At 39.8% G+C, this 14410-nt stretch overlaps 1 protein-coding gene across 1 annotated transcript in view; it reads left to right on the top strand.

Moving 5' to 3' along the window:
- Positions 1–14410, top strand: part of Manba (mannosidase beta) — a 48276-nt gene that overhangs the window by 26141 nt on the left and 7725 nt on the right. Inside the window, exons 11-14 of the mRNA XM_070022354.1 lie at positions 5786–5953; positions 7993–8211; positions 11214–11378; positions 13318–13462. Of these exons, the coding sequence (XP_069878455.1) occupies positions 5786–5953; positions 7993–8211; positions 11214–11378; positions 13318–13462 (697 nt within the window). The remainder of the gene's footprint in view (positions 1–5785; positions 5954–7992; positions 8212–11213; positions 11379–13317; positions 13463–14410) is intronic.

Genomic DNA, 14410 nt, shown 5'->3' with positions numbered 1-14410 from the left:
CCTTTCCCCAGCCTCATGTTTACAGCTCTTCCAAATGATAATGCCATAGCAAATGATAATGTCAGCCTGAGTTGTTCTGGACCAAAACTTTAAGGTGCTTCTTGACTCCATGTCTCACTTTGCATTCCACATACATCTGTTTGTATGTGTAGATATGGGAGCATAAGAAAGTGATGCTATGCTGTCTCTACCTATTGAAAAAGCCTAGAAACAATGGTCAACTTAATGATACTGAGTATCTTTACAGTGAGATAGTCTTTTATGAAGAGAAAGGCTTCTGCCAAGTGTGGTGAGGTGTTCCTGTAATTCCAGCTACTTATAGATTAAGACAAGGGAATCACTGGAGTCTAGCTCAAGGCAGCCTGGGCAGCACGGTGTGACTTTATCTCTCTAGCTCAAGGCAGCCTGGGCAGCACAGTGTGACTTTATCTCAAGAAAAAACAATCAGCCAAGCCTGGTGATGCATATCTGTAATCCTAGGTATTCACGAGGCAGATATCATGTTGGGAGCTGGCCCCTTGCCAAAGCATGAAACCCTATCTGAAAAAGAGAACCAGCAGCAAGCATAAGAACTAGCAAGCATAAGGTCTAGAGTTCAAACCTAAGTACCACCCACAAGAAAAAAAAACAACAAAATACAAACAAACCAAAAAAACACCTCCACACCACAAAAAATACAGGTGTTATTTTGAAAAGGGAAACATTTCTCCTTCCTACAGCCATAGTATATCTCCGTTTCATGTATCTGTTTTTTAGCTTCTTGCTGTAAGAAGAGCTTTGGTATCTCAGTGATGTAATAGGGCCCAAACCTACTGCAGAAAAATGTCCCCTGGCCACTCCCTCCTGTGTCTTTCTCAAAGACTTAATTGTGTGCCTCTGCTTGTATGGAAAGGCAGGGCTTGGCCTTGCCTATCCTGTGAAGAACAGATCCAGATGGTGTCTCTGGAGGCCGGCTTCTCAGCGGGTTCGCTAGTGTGCTCTTCTGCGCTCTTTTTGTGAATGTCCTCAACTTGAATTGGTTCCATGGGACATGGCACGGGAAGCTGGTTCAGGAAAAGTCCCACTCTACTCTTCTAATGCTCACTTGTTTTATAAAACTTTCTCTAAGTCTTCTTCTACTTTCCTCTCTGTCTCTCTCTCTTTTTTTTTAATTGTGAAAATACCGTACAGAGGGGTTACAATTACATGAGCAAGATAACAAGTACATTTCTTTTTTTTTAAATTTTATTTTATTTGTGAACATACTGTACAGAGGGGTTACAATTACATGGGCAGGATAATGCATACATTTCTTACCAAGCATTGCAGCCTCCTCCTTTGTTTACCCTTCACCTCCCTTCCCAGCCTCCCCCCTCCCCCCCAATCCTCCCCCCCCCCCCCCGCTCCCCCCCACCGACATTGTAAAGCTCCTTTTTGACATGACAATTTGTACTTCTCATTGTTGCAACAGGTCCACCTGAATCCTTAAATGACTTGTTTTTCCCCATCTCCTCCATAAGTTGTATTGACATCAAATATATTGAAAGCGGGGGTTATACTGTGGGGGAGGGACATACAAAGCAACAAAGAAATAAACTTATAAATGCGTTAGAAACACATGCATGAAAGAAAAAAACACATTAAAATACCTATCTAAGGATTCATTTTCCTAACATCACATTATCTGACTTTTTCTGCTTGACTCATACATATACTAGATATTGCAAATAAGGGAAACCATGGGACCTAAGTTTCTTTGGGCCTGGCTTACTTCACTTAATATAATTTTTTCCAAGTTTTTCCATTCCCTAACAAATGGGGCAATGTCATTCTTTCTGATGGAGGCATAGAATTCCATTGTGTATATATACCACATTTTCTTGATCCATTCATCTACTGAAGGGCATCTGGGTTGGTTCCATATCTTAGCTATGGTAAATAATGCTGCAATAAACATAGTTGTGCTGGTAGCTTTAGTGGGGTCTTATTTGTAAACATTTGGGTAAATGCCCAAAAGTGGGATTGGTGGGTCATAGGGGAGCTCTATGTGAAGTCTTTTGAGGAACCTCCATACTTCTTTCCAATGTGGTTGAACAAGTTTACATTCCCACCAACAATGCAGTAAGGTTCCCTTCTGTCCACATCCCCTCCAGCATCTGTTGTTGTTACAGTTCTTGATTTTTGCCATTCTAACTGGAGTGAGGTGGTATCTCAATGTTGCTTTGATTTGTATTTCTTTTATGGCTAGGGAGGTTGAGCATTTCTTCATGTGTCTATTGGCCATCCTTCTTTCCTCTTCAGAGAAATTTCTCTTTATGTCTTTAGCCCACTTATTTATTGGGCAGTTGTTTCTTTGAGGATTTGTTGTTGGGGGATTTAATTTTTTGAGTTCCAAGTATATTTTAGATATGAGACCCTTGTCCATTGTATGGCTAGTAAAGATCTTCTCCCAATCTGTGGGCTTTCTATTGATCTTCCTAGCTATGTCGTTTGCCATGCAGAAGCTCTGCAACTTTATGCAATCCCATTTGTCCAACCTTTCTTTGATTTGTTGTGTTTCCCGGTCTCTATTCAGAAAATTTCGGCCTGAGCCAAGGAGACCTAGGGTTTCTCCTATTCCATCCTGTAATGTTTTCAGAGTGTCTGCTTTGACTTCGAGGTCTTTGATCCATTTGGAGTTGATTCTGGTGCAGGGTGATATATAAGGATCTAGCTTTAGTTTTCTACATGTAGTTAACCAATTTTGCCAGCACCATTTACTGAAGAGGCTATCTTTTTTCCATTCTATTGTTTTAGCTCCCTTATCGAAGATTAGATGGCGATAGGTCTGTGGGTTCATTTCTGGGTTTTCAATTCTATTCCATTGGTCCTGAGGTCTGTTCTTATGCCAATACCAAGCTGTTTTGATTACTATGGCTTTATAGTAGAGTTTGAAATTTGGTATTGATATTCCTCCAGCAGTGTTCTTTCCGTTGAGGAGCGTTTTTGCTATTCGGGGTCTTTTGTTGTTCCATATGAATTTTTGGATTGCCTCTTCTATTTCCTTGAAGAATGAGGTTGGAATTTTGATAGGTATTGCATTGAATTTGTAGATAGCCTTGGGAAGTATTGCCATTTTCACGATGTTAATCTTGCCAATCCAGGAGCATGGGATGTTTTGCCATTTTTTAAGTTCTGTGTTGATTTCCTTTTTCAAGATTTTAAAGTTTTCATCATAGAGGTCCTTCACTTCTTTGGTTAAGTTAATTCCTAGGTATTTTATTTTTTGTGGGGCTATTACAAATGGAGTTGCTTTCCTAATTTCAGCCACACTTTTCTCATTGTTGGCATACAGAAAAGCCATTGGTTTTGGGGGATTAATTTTATAACCTGCTACTTTGCCAAAGTTTTGAATCAGCTTGAGTACTTTGGGAGTGGAGTCTGTGGGATTCTTTAAATATAAGATCATGTTATCTGCAAAGAGGGAGAGTTTTATTTCTTCTTTCCCTATTTGGATCCCATTTATGTCTGCATCTTGTCTTATTGCTGTAGCTAGACATTCTAATACTAGATTGAAGAGAAGTGGAGAGAGTGGACATCCTTGTCTTGTTCCTGAGTTAAGAGGAAATGGCTTTAGTTTTTCACCATTAAGTATAATGCTGGCTGTAGGTTTGTCATATACAGCCTTTATTGTATTGAGGAATGTTCCATGGATTCCTAATTTTTCCAAAACCTTCATCATAAAGGGGTGTTGGATCTTGTTGAATGCTTTTTCTGCATCTATTGAGATAACCATGTGGTTCTTATTCTTGCTCCTGTTGATGTGATGAATAATATTAATTGATTTGCATATATTGAACCAGGTTTGCATCCCTGAAATGAATCCTGTTTGATCGTGGTGTATGATTTTTTTGGATGAATTGTTGAAGTCGATTGGCCAAAATTTTGTTGAGAAGTTTTGCATCAATGTTCATCAAAGAAATGGGTCTATAGTTCTCTTTCTTTGATGAGTCCCTGCCTGGTTTTGGGATGAGGGTTATGATGGCTTCATAGAATGTGTTCGGTAGTGAGCTTTCTCTTTCAATTTCATTGAAGAGTTGGAGGAGTATTGGTGTAAGCTCTGCTTTGAAGGCCTTGTAAAATTCCGCTGTAAAACCATCTGGTCCTGGACTTTTCTTAGCTGGGAGGTCTCTTATTGCTGTTTCTATTTCAATGCTTGATATGGGCCTGTTAAGCTGGTTTAACTCATCTTGGTTTAGTTTTGGCATGTCAATATTTGCTAGGAAAAGGTCCATTTCTGTCAAGTTCTCAAACTTATTAGCATAAAGTTTTGAGAAGTATTCCCTTATAATGTTCTGAATCTTGATTGTTTCCGTGCTGATGTTTCCATTCTCATCTCTGAGTTTATTAATTTGGGTGTGTTCTCTTCTTTTTCTGATAAGATTTGCTAAGGGTCTGTCAATTTTGTTAAGTTTTTCGAAGAACCAACTCTTTGTTTTGTTGATTCTTTCTATAGTTTTTTTGGATTCTAATTCATTTAATTCTTATTTAATTTTAATTATTTCTTTCCGTCTACTGGATTGGGGTTTATCTTGCTGCTCTTTTTCAAGGAGGTTTAGATGTGTCATTAAATTGTCAGTTTCAGATCTCTCATTTGTTGATGTAGGAGCTCAGAGCTATAAACTTGCCTCTGAGTACTGCCTTTGCTGTGTCCCAGAGGAGCTGGTAGTTTGTGTGTTCATTTTTGTTGAATAGCATGAACATTTGAATTTCCTTTCTAATCTCTTCCATGACCCACTCATGATTCAGCATTGTGTTGTTCAGCCTCCATGTGACACCGGACTTTCTTTGGTGGCTTTTGGTGTTGAGTTCTAATTTTAGTCCCTTGTGGTCAGAGAGAATGCAAGGTATAACTTCAATGTTTCTGAACTTAGACAAGTTTGCTTTGTGGCCTAAAATGTGGTCTATTTTAGAAAATGTTCCATGTGCTGCTGAGAAAAACGTGTATTCTGATGCTGCTGGGTGAAATGTTCGGTAGATGTCTGTTAAGTCTAGTTGATCTATGCAGCTGTTTAGATCTGCGGTTTCTCTGTTGAGTTTTTGCCGAGTTGATCTATCTAGTGGGGTGAGTGGTGTGTTAAAATCCCCAACAATTAATGTCTTTGGATCTATATGGGATTTGAGGGAAAGTAGTGTTTCTTTGATAAATTTGGGTGCTCCATTAACAAGTACATTTCTTATCAAGCATTGTTGCCTCCTCCTTTGTTTCCCCTTCCCATACCCCTGCCCCAACCGGTCCTCCCCACCCTCCACCAAAGTTGTAAAGTTCGTTTTTCGACATAACGACTTGTACATCTCATTGTTACAATGGGTCCACCTGTATCCCTATTTAAACAATTTGTTTTTTCCCTTCCCCTCCACATCTGTCTTTTTGTTGGTACCAGGTTTCTTCTTTTGAACTCAGCTGGTGCTCTTATCACCTGAGCCATGCTTCTAGTCTAACATTTTGCTGGCAAATTGGAGATCAAGTTGCATGGACTTTCTTCCCAGACTAGTCAAGATCCCAATCTCCTGAGAAGTTAGGATTCTAAGATGTCAGTCACCAGCAGTTTTTTTTTTTCTTAATGTCTTAAAAGAGGTTATATTTTCATCAGGTTTTAATACAGCAGAGAAAAGGAATGCTGTCTTGTCAATGTTAAATCTAGGTAAGAGGAACTTCAGAGGATTCATAAACTATCTCCACAAAACATTTTCTAGTGAGTATCTGGCTATACCTAGCTCTTCAGTTAAGCACTGGAAAGTTATTTTGTGTGTTTTTAATTTTCAGATCAAGAGACTGAAGTCTCATCCTTCTATCATCCTGTGGAGTGGCAATAATGAGAACGAGGCGGCACTCATGACGAACTGGTATTCTATAAATCCCAGTCAGTTGCATACCTACATTGAAGACTACGTAACTCTCTACGTGAGAAACATCAGGACACTTGTCCTAGAAGTAAGGAGTGGGTTTGTAATGCAGCAGAATTTAATAATGTGCCGTTAGCTGGGCATTGGTGGCTCACGCCTGTAATCCTAGCTACTCAGGAGGCTGAGATCTGAGGATTGTGGTTGGAAGCCAGCCCAGGCAGGAAAGTCCTTGAGACTCTTATCTCCAATTAACCACCAAAAAGCCAGAAGTGGAGCTGTGGCTTGAGTAGTAGAGTGCCAGCCTTGAATTCTAGCTCTAGTACTGGTACATACACAAAAGAGAGAATGTGCTCTTGCAGTGAATAAGGTAAATATGGGTATAGTGTGTTTTATGCTCCTATTTAGAGCAGTCTTCAAAAGCATCATTGGAATTCCAACTCTCCACGCATGCCCAGGACTGTGCTTTCGATCAAAGATTGTCACACTTGAGTTCATACGTGGATCCAGCAGTGTAAACCATCTCTACATTCAATGATTTAGGGACCAGCCACCTCTACCGTCCTGTAATTAATGATACATGTTCATGTAGACTTTGGTGTATATTGTGTATGAATGAAGAAAGATTTGGCTCGCAGCTCTCCATTAGGGTCCTTCCTCTCAGTACCACTGTTTGTGGTACTGATATTAATATCAGTGGTATTAATAACATTAATACATTCTGTCCTTTGTGTGAGAGGAAAGCATCGTTACCTTTGTTAATGCCTTGAAAGATTGTTTAAAAAACTAGGGTGGAGCCAGGCACCAGACTCACACCTGTAATTCTAGCTACTCAGGAGGCTGAGATCTGAGGATTGCAGTTCAAAGCCAGGTCGGGCAGGAAAGTCTGTGAGACCCTTAGCTCCAATAAACTACTCAGAAAAAGCCAGAAGTGGCGCTGTGGCTCAAGCACTACAGTGCTAGTCTTGAGCTGAAGAGTTGAGGGACAGCTCCCAGGCCCAGAGTTCACTTCTGGCTTTTTGTGCTTATGTGGTACTAAAGAATTGAACCCAGGGCTTCGTGCATGTTAGGCAAGCACTCTACCACTAAGCGACATTCCTAGCCCTATCTCTCTATTTTTTGAGGCAAGGTTTCCCTCTATTAACCAGGCTGACCTTAAACTTGTAATCCTTTTGCCTCCTGCAGGGACTGCAGGTGTATGCCACTCTCCTTAGATTACTATTCCATTCATGAGAAGAAACTTCAGTGAGAATGAGAAATACATAGATTCAAAGTTGTGCCTTTACTGGATATATTGAGTCATTTGTTATTGAAAAATGTTTATTAATATTTAATACTTATAAGGCCAGTAAATATTTATAAGCCACTTATTTTATAATGTTTTGACTTATTTTATAATATTTTGATTGAAAATCTTAGCAAGAGCTTGGTGAGGGATTGACTCAGTTTTAGTTCTGGATGCAAAAGGTTGCTGATGAGGGAGATGAACGGTACTATTCACTTTTATCAGCTACGTGCATGGTGGGTACTTCACAGAGTTGTTTTTGTTGTACTGGTACTGTTACCTGAACGCAGAGCCTTACGCTCTTGATTGGCTTTTTCACTTAAAATTGGTGCTGTACCACTTGAACCATACCTCTGCTTCTGCCTTTTTGCTGGTTACTTGGATATAAGTCACTTGGACTTTTCTTGGATATAAGTCACTTGGACTTTTCTGCTCAGGCTGGCTTTGATTTGCAATCTTCAGATCTCATCTTCTTGAGCAGCTAAGATTACAGGTGTGAGCCACCAGTGCTCCGCTTTGAATAGTGGTTGTTTGGTTTCATTTTGTTTGAAATTTGTCAAAATTTTTGTTTTTTAATTGTTACCATAAAGCCAATATACAGAGGAGTTACAGTTATACGTCAGGTAGTGAATACATTTCTTTTTTGACAATGTCACCTCTTCCCTTGCTTTCTCCCAGTTTTTTCCCTCCCATCCCCACTCACAAATCACATAATTCATTTTCAACATAGTGACTAGTGAGTATCACTGCTGCAATTGTGAATAGAGTTTTTAAAGGAGAGCAAGCAATCTATACTTTGTTCAATGAGATTGTTATCCTCAAAATCCTTCTGCTTCTGTACTCAGGGAGACAAGACTCGGCCTTTTATCACATCCAGTCCTACAAATGGAGCCAACTCCATCGCGGAAGGCTGGGTCTCCCACGACCCGAACAGCAACCATTACGGTGACGTACATTTTTATGACTACAGAAGCGACTGCTGGGATTGGAAGATTTTCCCCAAGGCACGGCTTGTGTCTGAATATGGCTATCAGTCCTGGCCTTCATTTAGCACAATAGAGAAGGTGAGCCCGCATTGGTTTGGTTTTTCTAGAACAGTGGACAGTGGAAATGAAATGGAGTTATGTATGTGAAAATTTAGGAAGAAGATGGGAGAAAATAACTTTTTTTTTAACCATTGAGGAAACAAATCTTATGGTTGTCCTTTAGACGATGATGGTTTTTCTATATTCTTTTTCATTATATTCCTTCAGGAGCACTTAAAGGTTAGATGGTTGAGTAACACTTACCATCACACAAGAAAATAACTTTAAGCCAAGGCCCTGACTTACTTCAAGCCCTAGTATTTTAGCTGCATGCTGGTGCCTCACACCTGTCATTGGAGCTATTCAAGAGGCTAAGATATAAATATTGAAGTTCAGAGTCAGCCCAGGCAGGAAAGTCTGTGACACTCTTAGCTCCAATTAACTAGTAAAAAGCCAGAAGTGGAGCTGTGGCTCACATGGTAGAATGGGAGTCTCGAGCTAAATAAATAGGTAGGGGATAGTGCCCAGACCCTACCAGTGTCTCTCCTTTACGCAGGGTTAACATTGAGCTCCAGACTGTATATTTGCTTATTCTTCAAATCCATATCATTGGAATCAGGCATTCACTCTCTGGTCTGGAGACTGCTTCTTTAACTTGTAAATAGTAATTTACAAGACTCCTTCACGTTGTGCTATGTATTAGAATGCCATGACTTTCCATTGCTAGATAATATATGGTTGAATAGATTTCCCACATTTTATTTATCCATTCATCTGTTGATGACCATTTGCGCGATGTCTACTTTGGGGCTTGTGAATACTTCTGTGGACTTGCCCAGGCAGAAGGAACCTCTGTTTAGCACTCTGAGGAACCTGAATTTGTTTTCTATAGTGATCACATCATTTTGCATCTTTGAGGGTTCCAGTTTTTCTACATTCCTGCCAACACTTGTTATTTTCCTTTTATTTCCCTCTAAGTATACACTTACAAAAACTTCACATTTTTTTGATATCCAGTTAGACCTAGCATCTCTCCCTGGGTTTATTAGTATATGTATTTTTTGAGAGATACATAATAAGATCATTTGCTCATTGTACTTACTTATTTTGGCAGTACTGGAGTTTTAACTCAAAGCCTCATGCTTGTCATGCAGGTGCTATACCCCTTTCCCTTTTTTGGCTGTAGTTTATTTTTCAGATGAGATCTTCATAGCTTTAGCCAGGATTAGCCTCAAACTAAGACCTTTCTGCCTCTATTTCCTTCCACAGGCATGAACCATTATGCTTGACTTGTTTGTTTGAAATGGGTATCTCCCTAACTTTTGACCAGGCTGACCTTGAACTCTGGTCCTTTTATCTCCTCCTAAGTAGCTGGAATTACAGGCATGTGCCACCACATGTAGCCCTCAATTTGCTTTATTATTTGCCTTTTTATTATTGAGTTACTTTTTTGTTTTGGTCAGTCACGGGGCTTGAATTCAGGGCCTGGGCTCTGTCCTGAGCTCATTTGCCCAAGGCTAATGCTCTATCACTTTGAGCCACAATTTCACTTCTGGTTTTATTGGAGATAAGAATCTCATGGACTTTCTTTCCTAGGCTGGCTTCGAGCCACAATTCTCAGATCTCAGCATCCTGAGTATCTAATCTTACAGATATGAGTCACCAATACCTGTCTGAGTTACAATTTTCAAAAATATACTTTAGATTTAAAAAAAATCATATATATGGTTTGTAAATGTTTTCTCTCCATCTATGGGTTATTTACAAAGTAAAAGCACAAACTTTTGAAAATTTTCATGAATATCTACTTAACAGTCTCTGGAACTTTTGGTGTTATTGCCAAGAATGTATTGCCTAATCCAAATGATAATTTACCCTCATGTTGTCTTTTACCAATGATATAGTTTTAGCTATTGCATTTAGGGTTGTGATTCATTTTGAAGGCTTTTTTTTCTTTCCTGTGTGGTCTAGGTAAGTGTTTATGTTCACTTTTGGATGTTATACTGCCATTTATTGTTGCATAGCTTTAAAAAAATAATTTTCAGCCAGGCACCAATGGCTCAAACCTTAAGAATGTTAGATCTAGGGGATTGTGGTTTAAAGGTAACCTGGTCAAAAAAAAAATTCTGGACAAAAACAATATCATTTTCAGGGACTAGGGACTAGGGGCTAGGGGCTTAGCGGGACAGCGCTTGCCTAGCACGCACAAAGCCCTGGGTTTGATGTCTCGGCACCACATAACAGAAAAAGGCAGTGTGCTGTGACTCAAGTGGTAGAGCACTAGCCTTGAGCAAAAGGAAGTTCAGAGACAGTGCTCAGGCCCTGAGTCCCAGCCCCAGGACTGGGAAAAAAAATTCCATTTTTCAAAATAATCTGGGTGAAAGTGTGTGGCTCAAGATGTCAAGTACCAGCTCAGCAAGTGCAAGGCTCTGAGTTTAAGACCTGGCACTGACAAAAAAAAAAAATGATTTTTAGGGAAGTGTTATTATTTGACTTGTCTCCCCAGCTCTATTGAAAGTTAAACTTTTGTCTAACCAATTTTGTTTAGCATTCACTGAGAAATAAGTAACTAGTATGAACACATAAAACACTCACTGTTGTATTTGTGGTGCTATAATTCTATTTAAGAGCCAAGCCAGTTCTAACAGAGCACTAATAACACTGTATTATTTGATTTTGACAAACTAATAAGCATAAAATGATATTTACTCAAATGGATAAGATAGTATTTTAAAATATACATAGTGAATGTCCTAAAAACTATGTTTTGATAAGGCAAGGCTTTTGAGAGAAATACCAAAATATAAATTTCTAACTTCTAAATGTCAAATCCTGTTTTTCTGATTTTACTTTGCACAAGACTAGTATGTCACCCTAACAAGTATGATGGGAAAACATTCATGAAATTCGAGCCACATTAAAAAAAAAACAAGTTAGACTCTTCTTTTTAATGTGTTCAGTATTCTCTATGATTGACAGGAACTTACAAAGAAAAGTAGCTTCCCTGCTAAAATCTGTAACTCTTATTCCTTATTCAAAAGGTCTCATCTAACACCGACTGGTCTTATAATAGTAGATTTTCCTTTCATCGACAACATCATGAAAATGGTAACAATGAAATGCTTAGACAGGTTGAATATCATTTCAAACTCCCCAGAAGCACAGATCCATTACGCATGTTTAAAGATCTCATCTACCTAACTCAGGTAAGTCAAGTTCATGGTGAGGTCCCATAGCTCTCTATAGGCATCATGGGATGTAAACCATTCTACCAGTTAAGGAATTTATCTTATTCAAAATAAGTCCTGATAATACTTAAGACTTAAAACGATTGATTCTTAGTATTTGCTTCTTTTTGTTCTTATTTCTGTTTTTCTCAGCATTTGTTTCTTTGGAAAGAACAACTTATGCAGTTCAAAAACAAATAGTCAGGCTGGGAAGGTGTCTCAGTGGTAGAGTACTTGCCTTGCATGCATGAGGCCCTGGGTTCGATTCCTCAGCACCACATAAGCAGCAAAAGCTGGAAGTGGTGCTATGGCTCAACTGGTAGAGTGCTAGCCTTGAGCTGAAGAGCTGAGGGACAGCGTCCAGGCCCAGAGTTCAAGTCTCATGACTGACCAAAAACAAAAAACAAAAACAAATTGTCCATGAGACTCTTATCTCCAGTTAACCACCAGAAAATCAGAAGTGGAGCTTTGGCTCCAAGTGGTAGAGCTCAAGCCTTGAGCAAAAAAGCTCAGAGACAGCAGCCAGGTCCTGAGTTCAAGCCCCACAATGACAACACACACACACACACACACACACACACACACACACACACACACACACACACACACACACACACACACACACACACACACACACACACACACACACACACACACACACACACACACTTGCAATTGTTTGATCTATGAGGTTCTCCCAGTGGGAAGAGATTTGAGGAGAAAAACAAAGTAGATGATATCTTTAAACACATAACAGATATATACATATACATATCCAATTCATGTGTGTGCTGGACTCAAACCCAGACCCTTGTGGTGTCTGGGCTCCATCAATGAGTTAACACTTAATATTGATGTTATACAGGTCATCCATAGTAAAGAGCTTCTACAAAACAACAGAAAGGCAGAAAAACCTATTAAAATGTATGGAACTCTTGAATAGGCAATTCACACACATAAAAGATATCCAAATGGTCCATGAACAGGTGCTTAATCTGACTGTCAACCAAAGGAATGCAGCCTAAAAGCTTGGGATGGAACCCTACACATCCAGCAAAATGGCTAAAATTAAGAAGATTGACATCAGCAACTGTTGGTAAGAAGGAAAAGCTACTGGAGCTTTGCAGTTTGTTAGTAAGAGTAGAAATTGGTTTAACCCTGGTAGAAATAATTCTGGCAGGTTCTACCAAAACTAAATATTTGTTTTCCTTTTAAATAAGCACTTAGAACATTTTCTAGCTATGCACCTAAGGAACACAAGTGCCTATGTCCACTGGCAGGCATATAAAATAGTGTTCAAAGATAGCAGTTTTATTCATGAATGCCCAAACTAGGAATGTGTGCGCTGGTCCTGGGGCTTAAACTTAGGGCCTGGGCACTGTTTCTGAGCCTCTTTGCGCAAAGCTAGCACTGTACTACTTGAGCCACAGCTCCACTTCCAGCTTTCTGCTAGTTAATTGGAAATTAGAGTCTCATGGACTTTCCTGCCCAGGCTGGCATTGAACTGCAATCCTCAGATGGCAGCCTCCTGAGGAGCTAGGATTACAGGTGTGAGCCACCAGTTCCTGGTCTGTTCTTTGCTTTTGGAAGTCATATTAAAATACATAGTTATATTAGAAAACATGTCTTACAATAGTCAAAGCAGCGATCATTTTTTATTACAAATAACAAAAAAGAATCCAACTTTATAAGTAAAAGAGGAACACTGATTATCATTAAAATAGTCACATTATCTATTAAAATATCTTCATAGTGGCACAATTCCAATATTGTGCTAGCTGTAACATAGAATTTCTGATAATAATTTTTAATAAGTACCTGGTAACAAATAAAGCAAACAAACAATGGAGCATTGCTAATTTTGTGTGTGTGTGTGTGTTTGCATGCACATTCTCATGACTGTTTTCCCCCAAATCAGGTGATGCAGGCCCAGTGTGTCAAAACAGAAACTGAATTCTACCTGCGCAGCCGCAGTGAGATAGTGGATGGCAAAGGTCATACCATGGGGGCACTTTATTGGCAGCTGAATGACATCTGGCAAGCTCCTTCCTGGGCCTCTCTTGGTAAGCGTTTTCAGCATTCTTTATGTATAGAGAAAAAGTATTATCTGTGAAGACAGGGACACACACACACACACACACACACACACACACACACACACACACACACACACACACACACACACACACACACACACACACACAACCTGAGGAAACAGATGAACTCCAGCAGAACTGGGGCCAAAAGCCACTCCCTCCTCCAGGTCTGAGATCTGGTCACCCCAGTCATACTTTAGTCTCTCCATGAGCCTGGCATGTGGCCTGTCAGTTCTGTGCACATAAGTCATACAGCAAAATAGCAAAGCATAGATTTGAGGACTCAGATCTCAGTTATGTGACTTGAGTTTCTTGAGTAGATTGAAGGGGACATCCAGGACCGGCAGAAGATGAGTTTAAGCATCCTTTCTTCTCTGTAAGAGAATTCAGTCAAGTTGAAGGTTGTTCCAGGGAAGAGACACAGTGTCCATTACGTTGGCATAATAAATGCCCTGTTCACCTCTGGGGGAGAGGTAGCACAGCCAGAAATCCAAACAGGAACATGTACCATAAACCAATTCAACTAACGCCCCATGAGATAGCTAGTGTAGAACTTGAAGTTTCAGTGATTTCATTTATTTGGGTACATTTAAAAAAATGAAGGCCAGGCACCTGTGACTCACATCTGTAATCCTGCTCAGGAGGCTGAGATCTGAGGATCACAGTTTGAAGCCAACCTGAGCAAGAAAGTCCATGAGATCCTTACCTCTGATTAACCACCAAAAAGCCAGAAGTTAGAGCCATGACTCAAGCAGTACAGTGACAATCTTGTGTGGAAATGCCAAAGGACAGTGCCAAGGCCCTGAGTTCAAACCCCAGTACTGGCACACACAGACATACAGAGTCTAACTTACAGATGTAAATTTGCAAATGTAGACATCTACCTGGGCATTTTGCTTGGTTCATAGGCTTAGA

The sequence above is a fragment of the Dipodomys merriami genome, unplaced genomic scaffold, assembly GCF_024711535.1.
Source record: "Dipodomys merriami isolate MVZ:Mamm:240054 unplaced genomic scaffold, mDipMer1.0.p SCAF_15, whole genome shotgun sequence".
NCBI lineage: Eukaryota > Metazoa > Chordata > Mammalia > Rodentia > Heteromyidae > Dipodomys > Dipodomys merriami.
The sequence above is the reverse complement of the archived record's forward strand: the minus strand, read 5'-3'. Positions and strand labels throughout refer to the sequence as shown.